The sequence below is a fragment of the Lycorma delicatula genome, chromosome 5, assembly GCF_047948215.1.
Source record: "Lycorma delicatula isolate Av1 chromosome 5, ASM4794821v1, whole genome shotgun sequence".
In the NCBI taxonomy this organism is placed as follows: domain Eukaryota; kingdom Metazoa; phylum Arthropoda; class Insecta; order Hemiptera; family Fulgoridae; genus Lycorma; species Lycorma delicatula.
Genome location: NC_134459.1, coordinates 127,417,158 through 127,440,395, shown reverse-complemented (window position 1 = coordinate 127,440,395; position 23,238 = coordinate 127,417,158). Strand labels below are relative to the sequence as shown.

General features: G+C 30.4%; 1 protein-coding gene across 1 annotated transcript in view; it reads right to left on the bottom strand.

Annotated features, from left to right (window-relative positions):
* Window positions 1–325: 325 nt before the first annotated feature.
* The window catches only part of Mcm5 (Minichromosome maintenance 5), a 37,232-nt gene continuing 14,319 nt past the window's right edge, over window positions 326–23,238 (bottom strand). Inside the window, exons 6-15 of the mRNA XM_075367063.1 lie at window positions 21,387–21,468; window positions 20,668–20,914; window positions 17,647–17,840; window positions 15,241–15,381; window positions 14,890–15,066; window positions 3,940–4,055; window positions 2,991–3,119; window positions 2,049–2,191; window positions 1,592–1,719; window positions 326–544 (exon numbers count right to left, since the gene is read on the bottom strand). Coding sequence (XP_075223178.1) covers window positions 443–544; window positions 1,592–1,719; window positions 2,049–2,191; window positions 2,991–3,119; window positions 3,940–4,055; window positions 14,890–15,066; window positions 15,241–15,381; window positions 17,647–17,840; window positions 20,668–20,914; window positions 21,387–21,468 — 1,459 coding nt within the window. The 3' untranslated portion in view covers window positions 326–442. The remainder of the gene's footprint in view (window positions 545–1,591; window positions 1,720–2,048; window positions 2,192–2,990; window positions 3,120–3,939; window positions 4,056–14,889; window positions 15,067–15,240; window positions 15,382–17,646; window positions 17,841–20,667; window positions 20,915–21,386; window positions 21,469–23,238) is intronic.

Here is a 23,238-nt window from a genome sequence, read left to right as displayed (position 1 = left end):
AATTCCAGTGCATAGCAACTTTCTGAACATACTGTATGTGAGTTGCAACAGATTTATTCAATACCTGTTCTGATGACAAGGAACAAGGTTAAATTTGACAACACAAAAAATTACACTTCATTAACTATTTGCTGATTTTTATTTGGCTAATGATGCAAATGAGGACTGACAAAGTATTTTAATACACTAAATGTTTTCAGAAATTATTTAACTATAAGAAATATAGTGAATTGAACTGTTTTTTGAAATTAATGTATGTATGGTTGTGAAACAATTTATGGCTGTTACATAGCAGAGAGAAGGAAAGATTTGAAAACAAACCATACTTAATAAAAAAAAATTATTTATTTGCAAAGTTAAAAAAGAAAATGTAAATTACTACTTTAAGTATATTACAAGAATATAATACTAAAAAGTCATTAAATTTAGCAAAATAGACAACTCAGTGTATTCTATAAAGAACTTTACGTTGTCTGCGGTGTTGCAATTCTCCCCTGCGTATCATCGTCAGTATCACTTTATAAATAGCTCGTTCTGGATATTTCTAAAATAAAAAAAAATCATAAAAGCATAAAATAAATCTTCCAACAGATCTTTACATTAAATAAGAAACATGCATAAATATTTCATATATGCAAACTTTAAATACAAATAATATGTTTTATTCATAAAAATAGTAAAAAATAAGATCTAAAGAATTGCACTCTACACTGCTCAATTTCAACGAACTACATTTTAAGTAGTTCGCTATAAGGCTAATGTTAAGTGGTGGCTATGTCAGGATTTAAATGTATTCTTATTCTATATGTTTCTAAAATGTCCTAAATAATCTTACTTCATGTACTGATAAAAATGCCAATGCTAACATATTTAATAAATTGGCTCTTACAGATCATTAAATTTAATAAACAATCAATACAATTTATCTTTTAAGAACTGCATGTAGTTGATATTTTAACGGCTCATGAATATATAAAAATTCATTCTACAATATAAAAAGAAATTTATCGTCTTAAAAGGGTTATAATATTCTAAAATGTAAACCAATGTCAGGAGTGACTTTATTGTCAGGTTGCCTACAACCTTTATGATTATGGCATGTAAATAAAACCCAATATAAAATGTATAATAACTCATTGCATATGATAAAACTAATTTTCTTTTATTTCTATGGTAAGAGTGCTAATCAAATTAGGTGATGCATCAACGATGGGATGATACAGTTTGAAACCTAACATTGTCAATTGTTTGTTGAAAATGATTTTGAATGTGTTTATCAAACACCTCTGATTCTTCAGAAGTCAAAAAGATAGCTACTGAAAATTATTTTTTTAATTATTCAATCTGGTATGCAGCTGGTGCTCAATTACAACTAACTTCACTTTATTAAGATGAGGGCAAAATTTTCTTGCTTGTGAAAAATATCAAGCCGACGTTCTAACCCAGAGCTTTCTGGATAAAAGGCAAAATAACATGCATTCCTCCACAGGGGTCATAATGTTAACCAATTTGACAGTTACAAGTAAAAAAAATGTTTATATCAATCTACAAATTTAAATGTGTTACTGTAATAATATTAAAGATGACACACCTGTCGTAAAAAGTCTTGAACGATATTGTGCTCAGCAACTTGTGACCCAATTGCAAATCTACGTTTTAGCTGTTTCTCAATCTGCATTAACATTTCATGATCTTCTTCAGAAGTAAAACCTTCTGCACCTATCATGAGAAAAAGAAATACTTTAATAATTTCATAATAAAAAGTCAACAACTTATCAAAAAAAGTAAACTCAAATATGCTATTAATTAATGTATCAGGCAATTGTAGAATTAAATTACACAAAAAAATATTAAATATTATTTATTAAGTAAATGTTATAAATACAAAATAGGTGATTAAAAAAAAGAAGTTTTAATTTCAGTTACTTTATAAGTGATGTTTATGTAGTTTTCATCTGAATTAAATGATTTTTTGTGTTAGATAAGTAAGGTTTTACAAAATATCATTTAGACTCTTACAGATTTTTAAAAATAAAGTTAATAATAACCTGACAATGTGCCAGATGTTGCTGCATCAAGAGTAGACACCTGAAACAGCCTTAAGGCCTCGTCTACATGCGATTCATTAGCAAATGGTAACAGCTGCATTTTTGCAAGAGATTCTGCAATTCGAATAATAGCCTCCAGTTGCCTGCAAATCATAACAATAATTAAAATACTTTCAACTAAATTTTACAAGAGAACTTTCAAATTATTTACTACTGTTTTACACATTCATAGCAGTGTTGAATTTTACTGCTGGTAAGTTTTCTTATAATACATATCAATAAAATATAACAATTAAAAATGGTTCTGGGTAAAAATTCCTGAAGAATTAGCATTTTCATACACTGCAAAATTCATCTCATCCCAAAAAACACAGGGCAGCTGCAATTGAGCATCAGTGTGTGTAAATTATGCAATCATGAATAAACAACACAATAATCTCAAAATGTAAAAATTACATATATGAAGTTAATTCTAGAAAAGTTGCAGAATAATGCAGTTTCTATAAATTAAAGGTTTATGATGAAATCTAAGAATTGGAAGACCTTTACAAATTGACAGCTGAATAAATTTGATTGTCTGAAGATTTCAATAATAATCTTTTATAATTAATAGCATATAATTTTACACTGTGTTAATCAACTACAAGTGTATATTAAGTGTGTCTGGCAGGGTAATTAAAAGACTTAATGCCTATATATAGAATGAAGATTTAATCTTTTCCCAAATTTAAGAAAGAAGCCATGCCTCATTCCCTACTATCAATAGGGAATGAAAATTTACAAAAAAAGTTAAGATATTTAAAACCTATTTGGAATGATATAACAATTAAAAATTATGCGAAATTACCTAATATTATTAAAAATTACCTAATATTATTAAAAATTACAACTAATAAACATTTCTAGAAATCTAGTAAAATAAAATATAACCCAGCAATTTACCTAACAGTAATTGGGATTGTCATTCTTTTTTCAGACTCAACTTCATGACTGTGAGCACCACTCCGCATCAGAACATACCTATTCTTTAGTTTCTCACCAGCTGTTTCTGATAGTCTTGGCCCACAGTTGCTATAAAATAAAGTGAAAAAAAAATCATTACAATAATGCCAACAAAAATACCTGTTTTATTCTATAGGTAAAGTAGTTCATACATTCTGTTTTGGCAAAATAAAACAGAAAATTTTGACTGGTCCATAAACAATATATTGTTCTAATAAAAAATGGGTATCACAAATCAATGATGATGAAATGTCCATTCAAATTAGTGTTTTATTACTTTTGGAGAAAGAAACTGACAACAATATTGAATACAAAGAGAAAATCAAAAAGGCAATACATTAAACAATTACAAAAGAGAAAAATGAGATTGTTTTTTGCCTAATTAAATAATTTTATATGCATGAACAAGACATTTCATACAAGCAAATTTATCCAATGACTAATATGACAATATGAGGAAGCAAAATACTAATAGAATGGAAAGCATCAAATAAATAGAAAGGGATTATACTGTCTTTCTAGCTCTACTATTGTAGTCGCTTTGCTTTATAAGTTTAACATGCAGAGCTAATGAAATTTGAGCACTGAGAAGTCAGCTGTCTTACTTGAATATAATTTACTAAGTATGACAACCTTTACCTGCAGGACCTGACTGTTCCTCTGTCATCTGAAAGAAGTCTACAACAAAGGCAAAGGCTGAGTCAAAACTCACTGATGTAAATGTCATATTAAGGAGGAGGCTATAATACTGAAAAAGGGTACGAGACAACATATGACAAAATAAGAAACAATCTGTTTCATATACTAGTGGCCTTTTTCTCTATAAATTTAAATCACAACATATTAAATTAAGGTTGCATAATTCAAAGACTGTAATTAATGAACTTACGTTCGACAGTAATTAATGAACTTTTTCATCAACTGTAATGAAAGTTCTCCATCAGCATTTTCAACTATAGGTTGATTAGCAGTCATATGAACATTCATTATATGTTTTGCTAGTGTCTAGAAAAAATAAAAGAAAAACATTATGAAGTTAAAAAATTCTTTTGATTTTTTAAGTTACAAAAAAAAAAAATATATATATATATATATATATAAACTGCAATATGTAATATAGCCCCCTTTCTGAAGAAATATTATAAGGTAGCCTCATCAATTTACTTGTCAATTTCTTGACAGAATTATTATTTTTTTTATGAGAATGAAATCAGAAAGATTTACCTTCTTTTTTTTTTAATTAAGCTAGTGGTAAATGCTTATAAAAATTTTATATATTGTAATAATCAGAATTATAATCATTTATTGCATAAATAAAATTGAGAAAATCTAAGAAAATTAAATGTTTTAAATTTTACTATTAAATTATTAAAAAAAAATAACGTAATAAAAATTTAAGAAAAAATATTTTTAGAAAACAATTTACAAAAATATATTTACCAAATTAGATGACATACAGTAAAAATTAGAAACATGATATCTTACACATAATGTTAACCACAATCAGGGCAGAAGTAATGTATTTTCCACTGTACCTTCTTTCCTCCTAATATTTTTTACAATTACAAATGTTACATGTATGTGTTGGATAAGTCTTTCCCTTGTTTGTGATAGAATGTCTGGGAAATGTTGATTCTTATAGGCTGAGAAAAGTATATTTTTCTTTCAATTTTTGACGATACCTATTTGAAATTCTAAGATATTTATTTACCTTTATTCATATATAACAGTTCTTGTCAAAAGGTTACGAATTCCCTTATATGCTGACCTTCCCCCCCCCCAAAAAAAATTGTTTCTATGATAGCTTCTTTCTCAAATACTGCTGTTCAGGCTTATTTTTTTTTAGTATCCCTGCAGAATAATCAAGCCAGGAAAAGTAACAATCTGCTGCTGAGTGGCTTATTGGTTTTCTTTCATCACTTATCCAAAAAAATATCATTAAAAATCTGATGTGGACACTATATAACTTCCTTGTACGCCTATTAAATTACATATACATTACAAGTACATAAAATTTTATTTCATTAATGATTTCTGATTTTAATTTTTTTTTATTGTTATTAAGTTATTATTTATTGTAATTTTTTTTTTACAATCACAAGTAATAATTATTAATAAATCAATATATTTAAATTTTAAAAAAAGTTAAAAAAAAAAAAGGAGAAGTCAGATTCGAACCAATGTGCCAAACCTTTGTAAGATCCAAATATTTCATTAATTAAAATTTTATTTGGCTATAACTTTGGAACCAACTTTGGAAAAGCTCTCAATGAGGGCTTATTACTGCAGTTAAGAAAATATCCAAAATCCAAGTTTTTTTTAGATTTTGGGCTTTTCTGGACATTTTGGTCCAATCAATTGCAATCAAAAGGAGAGGTGGAGAACTAGATGTTACAGCCAATCCTAAATCCAAAATTTCAACATCCTAATGTTATTAATGTTAATGTTGTACTGCTAAATGTTTTTGTTATGCGAGATACAAACGTATGTATGTACCTACAGACATCACACCTAATCTAGTCAAAATGGATTCAGGAAGGGTCAAGTCAAAATGAATATTTTCGTTGAAATTTGAAACAAAATTTTTCGGGATCAAAATACTCACTTCGTATAAAAAAGTAAAAATCAAATTAAAAAAAAAATAATAAATAAATATAATAAAACGTCCTCACTGTCCACAATTATTACAAAATTAATTTTTTGTTCACCTGTTAATAATAATCAGAAAAGTAAAGGTCACTGTAACTTCCACCAATTTCTCTCTGTATTTGTTTCAACTAGCACAGATTGCCAACATCCACAACAAATCACTTCCTCATGTTTACTAATAAACGTCTTCAATCTTCATCACTTCCTTATTAATAAAAGTTACTGCTACTAATACTAATGCCATCACTTATTGAAAAAAAACAAAATTTTATATAAAGTTTTTAGAACAAAGTTTAAGTATTGAACAGGAGGTTGAAGAAGTTTACGGTAATTTCTATGAAAATTCATATCAATAATTTATTCTCATACCAGAAATAATTATTTGTTTTTAGGGGATTTTAATTTAAGTGTAACTAGTTCTGAAGGTTTGAACAAAGGTTCAGTTAGTTTTCAGGTAAATAGTAAGTTAGTAATTATCAATAATTTTGTGATTGTTGAATTTGAAAATCACATAATAATATTATGAACAAGAACAGAAGTTTTAGAAGTTGAAGAGGAATTAAACCCTTTTGTTACAGTTGACTTCCACTATACAGATTACACTTAATGTCACACCCCTTTTAAAACATTCAATTATTACTACAAAAAAAAAATAAATAACTGCTCAACAATGATAAATACTGCGGTTTTAATAAAGGTAATATATAGTTGTTAAAATTTGATGTTAAATTTTGATTGGTATAAATTTCATAATAATGTTGAAATAATTACTTATTTTATGAGGATTTTATGATTATTAATTGTCAGGAAATGCAAACTAGCGAAAGAAGAGTGGATTAAAAAGTGTTCAGAAGTGGAAAGAGAAATGATCATTGGTAAAATAGACAGAGCATACAGGAAAGTTAAGGAAAATTTTGGGGTACTTAAATTAAAATTTAATTATGTGTTAAACAAAGATGGTACGCCATTTTAAAATATGAAAGGCAAAGTCGATAGATGGGTGGAATATATTGAAGTTATATGAAGACGGAATACCTGTAGAATTACTGCGCAATGCAGGTGAGGAAGAGATTGACTATACAAACTGGTGTGTAATATTTACGAAAAAGAGGAAGTTCTGTCAGATTTCAAAAAGTGTTATCATGATACCAAAAAAAGCAGGAACAGATAAATGTGAAGAATACAGAACCAATTAGCTTAACTAGCCATGCATAAAAAATAACTAGAATTCTGTAGAAAAGAATTGAGGAGAGTTGAAAAAGTGTTAGGAGAAGACCAAATTTGGTTTGAGGAAAAGTTTAGGGACAAGGGAAGCAATTTTAGGGCTCAGATTAATAGTAGAAGGAAGATTAAAGAAAACAACCCAACATACTTGGCATTTATAGACCTACAAAAGGCGTTCGTAGTCATATAAAATATAGACATATAAAAGGCATAATGTAGACTTGAATAAAATGTTCAGCATTTTAAAAAAATTACGGTTCAAATACAGAGATAGAAGAACCATTGCTAACGTTTACAGGAACTAAATAGCAACAGTAATAATTGAAGAACATAAGAAAAAAATTGTAATAAGAAAGGGAGTCTGACAAAGATGTTCCCTATCTCGATTACTTTTTAATCTTTACATAGAACTAGCAGTTAATGATGTTAAAGAACAATTTAGATCCAGAGTAATAGTACAAGGAGAAAAGATAAACATGCTAAGATTTGCTGATGATATAGTAATTCTAACCGAGTAAAAAAAATTTAGAAGGAACAATGAATGACATGGATGAAGTCCTACGCAAGAACTACCGCATGAAAATAAACAAGAACTAAACAAAAGTAATGAAATTTAGTAGAAATAACGAAGATGGATCACTGAATGTAAAAATAGGAAGACAAGATTATGGAGGTAGAAGAATTTTGTTATTTGGGAAGTAGAATTACTAAAAATGGACGAAGCAGGAGCAATATAAAATGTCGAATAGCACAGGCGAAACAAGCCTTCAGCAAGAAATATAATTTGTTTACATCAAAAATTAATTTAAACATCAGGAAAAGATTTTTGAAAGTATATGTTTGGAGTGTAGCTTTATGAGAATGTTAAAAATCAGATGGTAGGATAAAGTGACAAATGAAGAGATGTTGTGGCAAATTGATGAAGAAGCATTTAGAAAAATATAGTTAAAAGAAGAGACAGACTTATAGGCCACATATTAAGGCATCCTGGAATAGTTGCTTTAATATTTGAGTGAAAGGAAAAAATTGTGCTGACAGGCAACGTTTGGAATATGTAAAACAAATTGTTAGGGATGTAGGATGTAGGGGGTATACCTAAATGAAATGACTAGCACTAGATAGGGAAGCTTGGAGAACTGCATCAAACCAGTCAAATAACTGACAAAAAATAATAAAACAATAAAAGAGATTTTTGCTTGCTTTTTGACATATTCCTGTTAAACAATTAAAACATGAGGAAAAGTTTCATATATGGCTTACAAATAATATAAATAATGTAAAAGAAAAAAATAGGTCGGCTAGGAATAGGAAGAACATCTTTTTTGAATTCTATTTTTAGAGATTGGGCAGAACTTTGATACTGCAAAAATTGATGCAGCAGTGATATTCAGCATACACTGCTAACATAAATCGATGGTACCAATGAATGTAACATTTATTTTGTCTTATGCAGAATGTTTTAAATGTAGGGTTTTTAAATGAAATTTATTATCATAATGTTAAGTATGAGGGGAATGGTATTCCAGAAACCATTTGTTAATTTTTTTAAAGTAAAAAATAACCAAATGTTCATAAAGATGAAAATATAGAGTAGTAAATGTAGTGAAATGTTGTGCGCATTGTAACTTTAAGGGTCTAAATTAAGGTCAATGGTCTCAATGGTCAAAATTAGGATTGATTTTTAAAGGATTTAATTTTTAAAGTTTTATTAATGGTTAAAATTGGTATTAAATGTAAAAAAAAGTGAAGTAATAATAATTTCAAGGAACAAAAAGAAATTTTTTTATACAAAATTGTAGAGATTTAATTAAGAATATTGAGAAAGTAAGTTTTAACAAAATGACATTTTCAGAACACATAAGTGAAAATGTTAATCTATAATTTAAGGAAGTAGGATCGACCAAGTACTTTAGTTATACTGATTTTATAAAGACTTTATTTTATTATCAGTGGAGAAAGGCTTGAATACTGCTGGTGTCCATTGTGGTATCCTTATGCTAAAAATATGGTTTTTAGTATAAAATTATTTTTTTACATTTTACTTTAAAAAATGAAAATGATAAGCTATGTTAGGAATTTTCTGTAAGTTTATTGAGGTATTCACTTCAGAAGGATAATATGGATTTGAGAGGAAAGCTATTTATATGTTGTTTCCTATTTAAAAAGTACAATAATTTAGTTGATTGTCCTGTCTTATTAGAAAACTGTTTATATTGTTGTACTTCAATTTCATTGAGAGTTAATAAATTATTTTAGAAGTAGAAACTTAATATCTCCAGTTTTAAGAACTTTTCATTACTTGTAACATTACAAATATTTAGTAATAAAGCTTTCACATACTCGATATACGAGGTGTAATAAAAAAATACGGTGAATGAATTTTTATAGCGGCAACTGCCGACGCTACATCCATATGCTGTAATTTGTCCAACAGCGTGATCAACTGAGACAGGCAGGGACAAGTTGTAACACATTCGAGCTTGCCAATTAGCTGCCAGAGCCGCTAGAGTGAGGTTGTGTTTATTGTGTCTGTCGCGCAACATGGATTTTGAAAATTGTGTGTCAATTTGCACGGAGTTGAAGGGTCGTCTTCATGCAGATCCGGACTTCATGGCCAAAATTGTAACTGGATCTGAAAGTTGGGTCTATGGCTATGACCCTGAGACCAAAATGCAGAGTTCCCAATGGAAAACCAGTTCATCTCTTCGCCCTAAAAAGGCATGTCAGTCAAAATCCAACATCAAGGTCATGCTCGTTGTTTTTTCGATAGTGAGGGCATAGTGCGATCAGAGTTCGTTCCAAGGGGAACAACTGTAAACTCTGAATTTTATAAGGGTGTACTGCAACATTTGCGAAAAGACGTACAAAGAAAGCGACCAGAAAAATGGACCAATGGCTTCCTTCTTCACCACGACAATGCGCCATGTCACACCTCGCTTCTCATTCACGAGTTTTTGGCTGAAAAAAGTGTTCCTGTCTGTCCACATCCACCATACTCACCAGATTTACCACCATGCGACTTTTGGCTCTTCCCAAAAATTAAAACTCTGCTTAAAGGAAAACGTTTTGACACCATTGCTGATATTGAGAGGGCCACGACCGAGCAGCTGAAAGCCCTTCCGAAAGACGCCTTCCAGAAATGCCTCCAGTCATGGAGTCAACGTTGGGATAAGTGCATTGCTAGCCAAGGGCAGTACTTTGAAGGAGATTAAATCGAATTCTATGTAACCTTATTACGTTTTTTAATAAAAAATTATTCACCGTATTTTTTATCACACCTCGTATATGATGGTACCTTATAGTCTTATAGACTTTTTTTTTTTTCTTCAGTCATTTGACTGGTTTGATGCAGCTCTCCAAGATTCCCTATCTAGTGCTAGTCGTTTCATTTCAGTATACCCTCTACATCCTACATCCCCAACAATTTGTTTTACATACTCCAAACGTGGCCTGCCTACACAATTTTTCCCTTCTACCTGTCCTTCCAATATTAAAGCGACTATTCCAGGATGCCTTAGTATGTGGCCTATAAGTCTGTTTCTTCTTTTAACTATATTTTTCCAAATGCTACTTTCTTCATCTATTTGCCGCAATACCTCTTCATTTGACACTTTATCCACCCATCTGATTTTTAACATTCTCCTATAGCACCAAATTTCAAAAGCTTCTAATCTTTTCTTCTGAGATACTCCGATTGTCCAAGTTTCACTTCCATATAAAGCGACACTCCAAACATACACTTTCAAAAATCTTTTCCTGACATTTAAATTCATTTTTGATGTAAACAAATTATATTTCTTACTGAAGGCTCGTTTAGCTTGTGCTATTCGGCATTTTATATCGCTCCTGCTTCGTCCATCTTTAGTAATTTTACTTCCCAAATAACAAAATTCTTCTACCTCCATAATCTTTTCTCCTCCTATTTTCACATTCAGTGGTCCATCTTTGTTATTTCTACTACATTTCATTACTTTTGTTTTGTTCTTGTTTATTTTCATGCGATAGTTTTTGGGTAGGACTTCATCTATGCCGTTCATTGTTTCTTCTAAATCCTTTTTACTCTCGGCTAGAATTACTATATCATCAGCAAATCGTAGCATCTTTATCTTTTCACTTTGTACTGTTACTCCGAATCTAAATTGTTCTTTAACATCATTAACTGCTAGTTCCATGTAAAGATTAAAAAGTAACGGCGATAGGGAACATCCTTGTCGGACTCCCTTTCTTATTAGAGCTTCTTTCTTATGTTCTTCAATTGTTATTGTTGCTGTTTGGTTCCTGTACATGTTAGCAATTGTTCTTCTATCTCTGTATTTGAACCCTAATTTTTTTAAAATGCTGAACATTTTATTCCAGTCTACGTTATCGAAAGCCTTTTCTAGGTCTATAAACGCCAAGTATGTTGGTTTGTTTTTCTTTAATCTTCCTTCTACTATTAATCTGAGGCCTAAAATTGCTTCCCTTGTCCCTATACTTTTCCTGAAACCAAATTGGTCTTCTCCTAACACTTCTTCCACTCTCCTCTCAATTCTTCTGTATAAAATTCTAGTTAAGATTTTTGATGCATGACTAAGTAAACTAATTGTTCTGTATTCTTCACATTTATCTGCCCCTGCTTTCTTTGGTATCATAACTATAACACTTTTTTTGAAGTCTGATGGAAATTCCCCATTTTCATAAATATTACACACCAGTTTGTATAATCTATCAATCGCTTCCTCACCTGCACTGCGCAGTAATTCTACACGTATTCCGTCTATTCCAGGAGCCTTTCTGCCATTTAAATCTTTTAATGCTCTCTTAAATTCAGATCTCAGTATTGTTTCTCCCATTTCGTCCTCCTCAACTTCCTCTTCTTCCTCTATAACACCATTTTCTAATTCATTTCCTCCGTATAACTCTTCAATATATTCCACCCATCTATCGACTTTACCTTTCGTATTATATATTGGTGTACCATCTTTGTTTAACACATTATTACATTTTAATTTATGTACCCCAAAATTTTCCTTAACTTTCCTGTATGCTCCGTCTATTTTACCAATGTTCATTTCTCTTTCCACTTCTGAACACTTTTTTTTAATCTACTCTTCTTTAACCAGTTTGCACTTCCTGTTTATAGCATTTCTTAATTGCCGATAGTTCCTTTTACTTTCTTCATCACTAGCATTCTTATATTTTCTACGTTCATCCATCAGCTGCAATATATCGTCTGAAACCCAAGGTTTTCTACCAGTTCTCTTTATTCCGCCTAAGTTTGCTTCTGCTGATTTAAGAATTTCCTTTTTAACATTCTCCCATTCTTCTTCTACATTTTCTACCTTATCTTTTTTACTCAGACCTCTTGCGATGTCCTCCTCAAAAATCTTCTTTACCTCCTCTTCCTCAAGCTTCTCTAAATTCCACCGATTCATCTGACACCTTTTCTTCAGGTTTTTAAACCCCAATCTACATTTCATTATCACCAAATTATGGTCGCTATCAATGTCTGCTCCAGGGTAAGTTTTGCAGTCAACGAGTTGATTTCTAAATCTTTGCTTAACCATGATATAATCTATCTGATACCTTGCAGTATCGCCTGGCTTTTTCCAAGTGTATATTCTTCTATTATGATTTTTAAATTGGATGTTGGCAATTACTAAATTATACTTCGTGCAAAACTCTATAAGTCGGTCCCCTCTTTCATTCCTTTTGCCCAGCCCGTATTCACCCACTATATTTCCTTCCTTGCCTTTTCCAATGCTTGCATTCCAATCTCCAACTATTATTAAATTTTCATCTCCTTTTACGTGTTTAATTGCTTCATCAATCTCTTCGTATACACACTCTACCTCATCATCATCATGGGCGCTTGTAGGCATATAAACGTTAACAATCGTTGTCGGTTTAGGTTTAGGTTTAGGTTTATAGACTGTAAGAATGTATAAAAAATTAAAATCAAATATTTCAGTTATTAGTTGTTTGTATTTAATCTGAATTTTCTACCTATCTACTAGAACTGTTTCGATACAATTAGTTATGAAAGTTGTGAGATTTTTCTGTGGTTTTATTTAGTCAAAATGGTAGTATGTACAAAGGGGGCATTAGGAAAGTTTTACAATACAACTTATTTTTAATAATTTTTCAAAATAATCTCCACTACACATTATACACTTCATCATCTGATACCAGTCTTCAATGAAACCTTGCCATGTTTTGTCAGAGATCTAAGCACAGTCATTGTCCAAATTCCTTTGGAGGTCATCACCGTTTGTAAAATGCCTCCTTTTCAGTCTGTTCTTCACCAGGACTGTAAGAATGGTGTTCCAAAAGTTTTATTCCAGCGCTGGCCAAATACTCGGAGCAGTGTGATGGAGCATTATTGTAATGAAGAAACTATTGGTCATCCTTAAGTTTGGGAGCAGATTCTTGAGAGCTTCAACAACTTGATGCATACATTTTTCACTATATCACTTTCTGTAACAGTCTTTTTGAGTTACGAACACAATTTGTACTAATACTCCTCTACAATAAAATATACGGCCACCATTCTCGTCTTCAGTGATCTGAATTTTGAAACAGCCAAGCTTGTCTCCTCATCTTTGAACAACCACACTGTTCTGAGCCTTGGTCGGAACATCATAATAGTACAGCTAAGTTTGTTCACCTGTCACAATACTTTCACAAAGAGAATTTACTATTTGTAAACTCTTTCAGCATTTCATGGCACCATGAAACACGATGTGCCATCTGATCGTTGGTAAAATTAAGCAGCACCCAAAGCTTTCTAACTTGAAGGTGATCTCCCAGAATAGCATGAATTGCTGGCGCATTAATGCCCAAGGGTGCCTCTATTTGTTGGTAGATCACACGCCTGTCTGTTTCAAGCATTTTTCATAATGCAGCAATTTTTCCCTTAATCAAAGATGAAGACGGTCATCGATCTGACCTTGGAGCATGCTTAAGGGCAAAATTTTCTCTTTCAAACTCTTGGTACCGCCTAAATATTGTTGAACAACGAGGATAATCCTCTCCTAGCACAGTGTCATTTTCTCTAAACACTGATCAACATGTAACTCATGTGCGAAATAGCACAGTATTCAGTTTCCAGCCATGATAACATCCTACCTCTTTTCACTAACTCCGCTAAACAGCAAATGACAATGAGAGAGACAAGAGTGGCTGCAGTGCAGTTTGGGACCTGCCTAAACATGTGCTAACTTGTAACTGCATGTGATGGTCTATTCCGTTGTAATGCAAAACTTTCCTAGGCCGATTACACATATGATAGTAAGATATGCATTGTAAACATTAGTTGTCTATTAAAAAGTTAAAATGAATACTTTTAGAAAGTGCAATTGTGTAATACTGTAAAGCACATGCTTACTAAGAAACTTTTAACTACAGATAAAAAGAACTAGTGGATTGATAACTGAATGGAGACGGTGTCATTCAGCAAGAGGTTGGGTAAAGTGTTGCAACTAACACAGATAAAATAATTCTGTGTTCCTTTATTAAAAGGAAATTAAAAGTCTTGTCCTGGGCTTGGCAGCATGAATTAGCAGTATTATCTTTGACAAACTGAGTGTATCTGAGTAAATTCAGGATTACCAGTCAACGAGGCTCTGTAACATACAAATAACTGTAAGTTGAATTGATACTATTACTTTCAAGAACCATAATATAGAACTAGCTTATTTCTTTTCAAACTGTTTTGTCAAAATAATAATGCAATGAAATTTTTAATTTTTTAAATTACAGAATATTGGTCAACTGATTGGTATTTACTGTTATCAAACAATGATTCTGAATTACAGAGCCACAATATGTATTTAGGCAGAAATATACAGGTATGATAAATATTGAATACCTCTATATTTAATATAATACATAATTCTGAAACAACAGATTGTATAAATAGAATTATTATTATTTTTTTATTAGTTGCGTCAGTAGTTATATTTAAATATTGAAAATTAAAACTTACAGTATCTCGTGCTTCATCATGTTCATCTTTAACAATGAATATCATATCAAAACGAGACAAAATTGTAGGCATAAAATCTATATTTTCTTCTCCTTTAGTTTCATCCCAACGCCCAAATACAGAATTTGCAGCAGCAAGAACTGAACATCTTGAATTTAATGTAGTAGTGATTCCAGCCTGTAACATTAATTCAGATTTTTTTTATGGAAAAACATGTTAAGAGATTTAATTAATAAAAAAAAATCTATTTCTAATATAAATATCCACATATAAAAGATATAAAAGAAACAAAAACACCTCATATCAGTTTTTATATTAAAAAAATTATTTAATTAATAGCAGCAGTTTTACCTTGGCAATTGAGATTGTTTGCTGCTCCATTGCTTCATGAATAGCCACTCTATCATCTTCTCTCATTTTATCAAATTCATCAATACAGACAACACCTCCATCAGCCAAAACCATTGCTCCACCTTCCATTACATAGTTTCTCTGTTTAGAAAGAGATATCCATCTATTTAAACTCTCTCAAATAACCAAAAAAAAATGTAAATTTACAATAATCTAAACAGTAACACAACTAGTATGATGTACCCATAAAAATTATTGCTAGCTAAATTAATTAAACAATTTTTTCCCACAACTAAACACAAGCCATAATATTTTCAACACAATTTTTTCCAATTTTATATTAGAAATCATTCACAATTAAATACATAACTCAAAAATACAAGTTTTTCTATTTATAAAATATTTTGCTATTTTAAATTATTGTGGGATATAAAACTAAATACTGAATACAAAATAGATTAATAAAAAAAATTCAGTCATGGAGAGTTTGTTTGACAAATATCAAATATTATGAATCAAAAGTGATACAAGGTAGATAAGTAATCAAAACACATGAGGAATCAAAAGCTAACAAATAATTATTTAAGTACTCAATAAAAGAAAATAACATGCTGAAGATTACAAAAATAAAGAAAATTTCTATTTCCTTTCTAAATCACAATGAAATTTTTCATAATGTATCGTGAAGTATGGATATTATAAAAAGACTAGATGAGTTAAAAACGGTTTGGAAAGTCGAAAGTAGAAAGAATTAGAAAGAGAAAGGAGCAGACAGATTAACAGACACAATTTTGTGCCTGTTCTGCTATTAATAATGATGATGGTGGTGGCAGCGGCAGCGTCGACGACGACAACAACAATAATAATAGCAGAAATCATTAATTAATAATAATAATAGAAATCATTAATTCAATTAGTGAAGGAATAGACAAAAACAATCAGCAGGCTATATAATTTTTATGATCCACTTTTAAGTAGACTTCATAAGAAAGCTACCTATTGTAATGGGTACCATGATTCGACTACCAGAAAATTTCAACATATCTTCATGTTTCACATCCTCCAGACCCCAAAACCAGCTCTAAAGTTCATATATATATATATATATATATGAACTTATATATATATTTCACTTTCTTGTGGACACAATAACTGCTGTAATTTTGCGCCAATCATTTCCAAATTGTTCCTTAAAAATAACTCATCCCAAAATATCAGTCGAGTTTGTTAATAACCAAAATTGGACCATGGGGGTGGAAATGGGAGGGCTTTTTTGAAAAAAAACAAAATATTATAACTTCCTTAAGTAAAATATTGAAATCATTTAAAGTTCCTACTATTCAATGGATAAGGCCCTAAAAATTATCTAAGTAGATTTTTTTATATCACCAACCATTGGCCCAGGGGGTTGAAAAAATGGAGACAAAAAAAATCATAGCTCCCTTAACAGACACAGTATCAATTTGAAAGTGATCGTTAGTCCTCTAAACATTACCTCAAACTTTTGTCTGAAACAATTTTTGATATGACCAACTCTTACAGAAAGGGATGAATAAGATGTTGCTGGTTATAAGATAGAGCTTGTCACATGCAACCATTGTTGTATTGAGTAAATCTGAAGTTTTTCTTAACTTTAAGGTGGAAATTTTATTTGATAAAACAAATATTTATAGAGCTATTGACGATTAAAAAATTTAGATGGCTGCCATCATAATATTTTCAAAAAATAAAATTTTTAAACTTGTTTTGTGGATGTTGTTGGGTATATGTACATCAAATTTCATTAAAATATTTCAATCTGTTCTTAAGATAAAAATTTTTTATTGAAAAAAAAAAACTAAATAGCAAACTGAGGTTAAATGAAGCAAGATACTATTTGTCTTCATGAATTTGTCCTGAGTAAGATGCCCTTAAGTTTGTACAACCCCTCCCAGGACACCCTATGCATACGTGCACGCACATACATACACACATGTATATATACATACATACACACACATATTTATATATCGGACAAAAGTATAAAAACCGTTTACCATCAAAAGTACAAAAATTCTATGCTTCTTACCTTATGCTTATTTTTTTCTGATACCACTTTTGAGGTTTTCCCTCATCATCAGTTAAACTTTTTCTTCCATATCACACATTAAATTTAAATCATTAAAATTATAACATATAAAAATATGTAATCATAAAAAAATATAAAATTAAAAAAGTTTGAATAAAATTTCCGATTTTAGTATATTTTTTTTGGACTAGAGTTCTGATAAAATCAATAAATACAAATACCCAGGACGATTTTTTTATTTTACAGATAGCAATACTTTCATTATTAATGAAATACTATACAATACTTTCAGAAAAAAAATAACAGACACCACTTTCAAAATAGTAATAAAAACTTACAGTAACAGGATCCCGGTTAACAGCAGCTGTAAGACCAGCAGCAGAAGAACCTTTACCAGAAGTATACACTCCAACAGGTGAAACTTTTTCAACAAATTTTAGTAACTGAGATTTGGCTGTTCCAGGATCACCAAGGAGTAATGCATTAATATCACCACGTCTTGTCAAGCCATCAGGTAAACGTTTTCTAGAACCTGCATCAAAATATATAACTGAACTTGAAGTTTTATCATGATGTATTTTTAAAAACTAACAGTATATATGCAAACTTCCAAACAGAAATCACAATTACATGAATTCTAAAGTCAAACTATTTTTATAAATATTTTAGTAATAATGGTTTACATCTAAACAAGTGATAAAATTAAACATTTTTTGGATTAGTAAAACTAATCTAAAAACCTGCTCTGGAGTGATATCTACATGTAATGAAAAAAACACATCAAAATCGGCCAAGCTGTTTTAGAGAAACACAGCTACTGCAGTGCCACCCCCCCTCGCCACAATGGTGACCTATAACTGTACATGTCTAAGAACCTGCTCTGAAGCAATACCTATGTAATGTATAAAAACTGCACAGAAATCAGTCCAATAGTCTTTGAGGAAAATGGTAACACACACACACACACACAACCTCTAACCCCAAATGCACGCACATACCATTTTCGTTCCACACACACAACCTCTAACCCCAGACACGTAAATAATCTGTTCCATTGTGGGTAATAATACTGTTGCTCAATGAAAAACCATTATGTAGCTAATAAAAAATGTAGTACTAAAAGCTCAACTAACATACATTATAGGAAAATGTTTCAGTAAAAAACAACCATGAGTTAATGGATTTTCCCAGATAACAGAATTTATACCAACACCTCTTTCTAAAAAGTTTTAACAGAACTTTAAATTTAAAATGAAACACTTTAATAGTATTAAATAAGGAAAATGTTATTTTTATTGCATAATCCATATTTTCTTTTCAACTGACCACACAAGAGAGTGCAATGAAACATACTAGCTTCTAATCCAAAAGTTGCATTTTTTAAAGAGGTTAAGCTCGGCTAATATTTATAATTTAATGAATATTTCCCAGCCATTCTAAAAATACTGAGTACCTTCATGACCAAGAAAACTGCACTAGCCTTGAATACTTTGTTTAATAAAAATATTTTTCATCAATATCATCCCCTCAAATCTTAAAAAAAAGAAATCTTATATATTTCTCAATTACAACAAACAAAATATTGTAATATCTGCATCAATCTTTTATGTTAACTGTAATTTACACAAGTAGATAAAATATCAAATAAAAAAACACTCAAATTTATCTAATGTTAAGAAAAAGAAGTCATTGCTTCAAGCCATTTAAAAGTTATAAAATATGTATATACCAGTTTAAAGCAGTTTTAATGTCAATTTATGAAATTAATGGGCGAAATGTGATAAGGCAAGTTATGATTTCAATAATTAAAGCCTACTGCTGTATGTAAGCACTTCCTGCCAACATTTATTTGACTCATCAACTGATGTTCTGCCTGGTGGCAAGTCCCTTATCCCATAATACTTATACCAAGCCTTCTCTTTCATTCCCTTGTAGTTTCCAACTTTCACCATATCTATTAACTTAATCCATCTTCTTTCTCACTTCCTTTCTCCTTCTACTAACTCTTCCAAAAGCAGTTGTCAAGATTTCATTTCTTCAAAACACATGTCCTAACTAGTTTTCTTTTCTTTTGCATACTTCTCGCATAAATGCTTTCTTCGTTATTCCTATCGGTTACTTTCTTATTGCTCACTTTATCTATTCATCTTATTTTCTCCATGTCCCATCTCAAAAACCTCAATCCAGTCCCTCTCTCTCTCTTCCTCATCATCCATGTTTTCTCTCCCATACATAGCACTTGCTTAACTTCTTCCGTAACAATAAGTCCAGACTTTTACTACATAGTAATTCCCTCTTCTCAGTGCAAGACTTTCTCTGCTATCCTTCCTTTTATTCCCATTGCACTCTTCCAGTCCTCTGTCATCAAAGTACCCAAACATCTATAATTTGATTTTTTCTTCATTTGTCTTTAACTCTAAATCCTCTTGGTAATTTACATACTTACTTTAGTTTTTCATATATTTATTTTCATTGTTCCTCTAAGGTTGTTAACAATCTTTGAAATATACATGTAACAATAAAATTGAACAGAAAATATCTTGCTACTTCTTTACACATGCAATGTACACCTTCAGCATAAATGCCAAGCCATAAATATATATTCAGGTATTACTGGAACAAATGTGTAATGTTTCATACACTCATAAAAGCACAATTTGAAGCATAATTTTCCTTTTCATTATAAAAAAAAATTAAACATATTTTTTGAGACGAGATATACTAAATAAATGTTTTCATCAAACCATGGGTTAAAATGACAGTGTATGTAACAAAAAGTTGCATAACATCATTACATAACAATGAGGCATTATAGTTACTGTGCGAATTGACACCTCAAAAGAAATATGAGCCTATCATGCTGAATTTTGAAACTGCACACTACACTACAACATAGACTGTGAAGTGGTTGCTGAAGAAGTTCTCTTGGGTTATAGCCATCCCAGAAACCTAATGGTAATTCTGTTGATTAACACATCCAGAGAGGTGAAAATGTGCCATATCACTTGAAAGAAAAATGATGACATGATAGGCATTTTAGGGGTAGGAGTGAAACAGAAGGTCATCACAGAGAATTCTTATACTTCTACCAGAAACGCCTAGAGCAGCAGCATGTTTTGCTGCTGAATATCATGAGACTGCATTACAGCTAACCTACAGTATCAATTTTTTGATACTTTTTATTTTCTAGGTTAACAATTAGTGTAATTTTTACTGTTCATTTAAACCTACAAATAGCAGAGAATTTTCATTGTCTTGAAATTTTATCTTTTGTAGTAATACTGGAAGGAAACAAGGCAGTTAATTTTACAAATTTACTGAAAAATACTAAAATCACAAGTTATCAAATTAATAACTACCTCCAAAAAGCAGGCACGCAATTGCCTTTTTTATATCAACAGATCCATAAATACTAGGTGCAATAGACTTTGCTACTTTTTCATAAATATTTGGCGAAGCTGCAAGACGTCTAAATAAATCTTCATCAGTTGCAGTAATAAGCGATGATCCAGAATTTATACCACCAGCTTCAACTTTAACACCAACAACTCTAAGGTATGGTGCTCTAACACCAATAATTGATCTTTCTTTTCCTCTTCCTGAACTCTAAATAGAACAAATACAAATAATAAGAATACTGAAACCAATTCAGTTTAAAAAAAAGTAATAATAAAATATTAACATTATAATTAATAACTGTTAATTTAATATTTAGAAATATTGAAATATAGTAAAAAATTTAGTAGTGACTTAAATATTAAGAAAGTAGAACATAATATTCAAGTTGAAAAATTTTACTATTTAGGTATTAAGATTACAAAGAAAGGACAATGATCAAAATCATAATGTAGCACAAATCCAAGCTTTCATAAAAACATGCTCTAGTTATCACAAACAGTTTTAGGAATTAAACTAGTATCACCTATACATTGAAGCATAAGCATGCAGTTAATCTGGTATGAGGAAATAGTACACAAAAACTTATAAGGAAATACAAAGATTAGAATAGATGAAGCAGATAATTGAGGTTAACTGAACAAACCAATCAAGAACTGACTAATGATAAAAAAAATCTTACCTTTGACTTAGTAACCTTCTTTATACAATAAATTCCTATTATGATAACTCTATTTCCAGGAACAATACGATCACATAAATACCTAAAAATGAAATAATAATAATAATAATAATGAATAACAAAAAAATATGAACTAGCTGTACCAAATGAAAAATTTTGGCATTTTGAAGTCATCTTCTATCAACTATAAGGAAAATTTCTTACTAGAAGTATTTTAACATTAGAAGATAAATTCTTGACAAAATTTTTCATGAAAGAAAAAAATATTCATATAATTGTATTTATATATCAGATATTAAAATTTCAGTGAAAGTTCTAAACATCAGGCAGAATGTAGTTCTGGACAAATTTTAAGACAAATAAGGGTAATGGATTTGGCCCTATATTTTATCATAATCTTGTTCGTTTTCTGTTTTTTCTTCATAAATTTAATTTACCTTGAAATAGTCATTAATTCTTCAACATAATTTCAATTTGCATGTTCTTTATCAAATGTTAGTAGCTTATTATTAAAATGAGTTTTAATACTATATTCCCCTTTCTTTCTTTCTTTGTTTAGCCTCCGGTAATTAATTACCTTTCAGATAATACTTCAGAAGATGAATGAGGATATGTAGGAGTGTAAATGAAGTGTAGTCTTGTACAGTCTCAGTTCGACCATTCTTGAGATGTGTGGCTAATTGAAACCCAACCACCAAAGAACACCGGTATCCAAGATCTAGTATTCAAATCCGTGTAAAAATAACTGACTTTACTAGGACTTGAACGCTGGAACTCTCGACTTCCAAATCAGCTGAATTGGGAAGACACGTTCACCACTAGACCAAGCCGGTGGGTTAATACTATATTCCCCAGGAAGATCAAACCATACCATGATTAATCAAATCTACTATTCAAACTGTATAAAATGAACTCTGGAGTTAGATAACAAAATTTGTTTGTGCATAAGAGTACATTACACTTTAAATACATTTTGAAAAATGTTTTAACAAGCATTGTGAAATTGTTTAAATTAATCCTAGCAATGAATATTTGTTTTGTTCCTGCTAAAGTTAGCTACTCGAACTTTCTCTTAAAATATTAAACAAAACAAAACTATCTTTTATATGGAAAAAATTAGTCTAAAAAAAAAACATATCAGATTGGTACATAATTGAACACATGACGTTAGGAGAATGTCTATTGCTTCACAAAATGGGTGTGTCAAAAATTATTTATATATATGTGAAGCTACACTTTTGCCTGTGTGCTTGGATGAGTTAAATATAATACAAAACAACTTGATTTGAAATAGAAACTTTCTGAAAATTTAACTCCTTCCAACATTGATTCAAAAGTTAATTTCCAAACATTCAATGATTTATATTCTATTCAATGTTAATTATTACCATTACTAATAAACAAGGAGTAACTATCATTATCATATAATTTTACACAATTTATCCATAGTTTCATTTCCGTTCCACTATCCTCCTCCTTTTATAAACCTTTATACCTTCCTTGGATAAATATCACAGTAATTAAATAAGCTGCTTTCCTGCCTCTGTTTGTACACCTTCTAGAAGCACAGCAACATGTTTATTAGTGCACTGAAATCGTCTTGTTTTCAAATTGTAGTGTCTTGTTTTCCATCTCAGGTGTCATACAAACCAGTGATCAAGATGCTTATCAGGTAAAGTTAAGCCTCTGCAAACTTTCCAAAATCCAAATCTATTCACAGTTTGCCCCTTGTATTATTTTAAATATATATATATACACACACACATACAATTTTTTAGTGACTGATAATAATGTAACAAACTAAGTTATTTTAATATTCCTGTATCTAATGCTTACATTAAAACTGTAAACA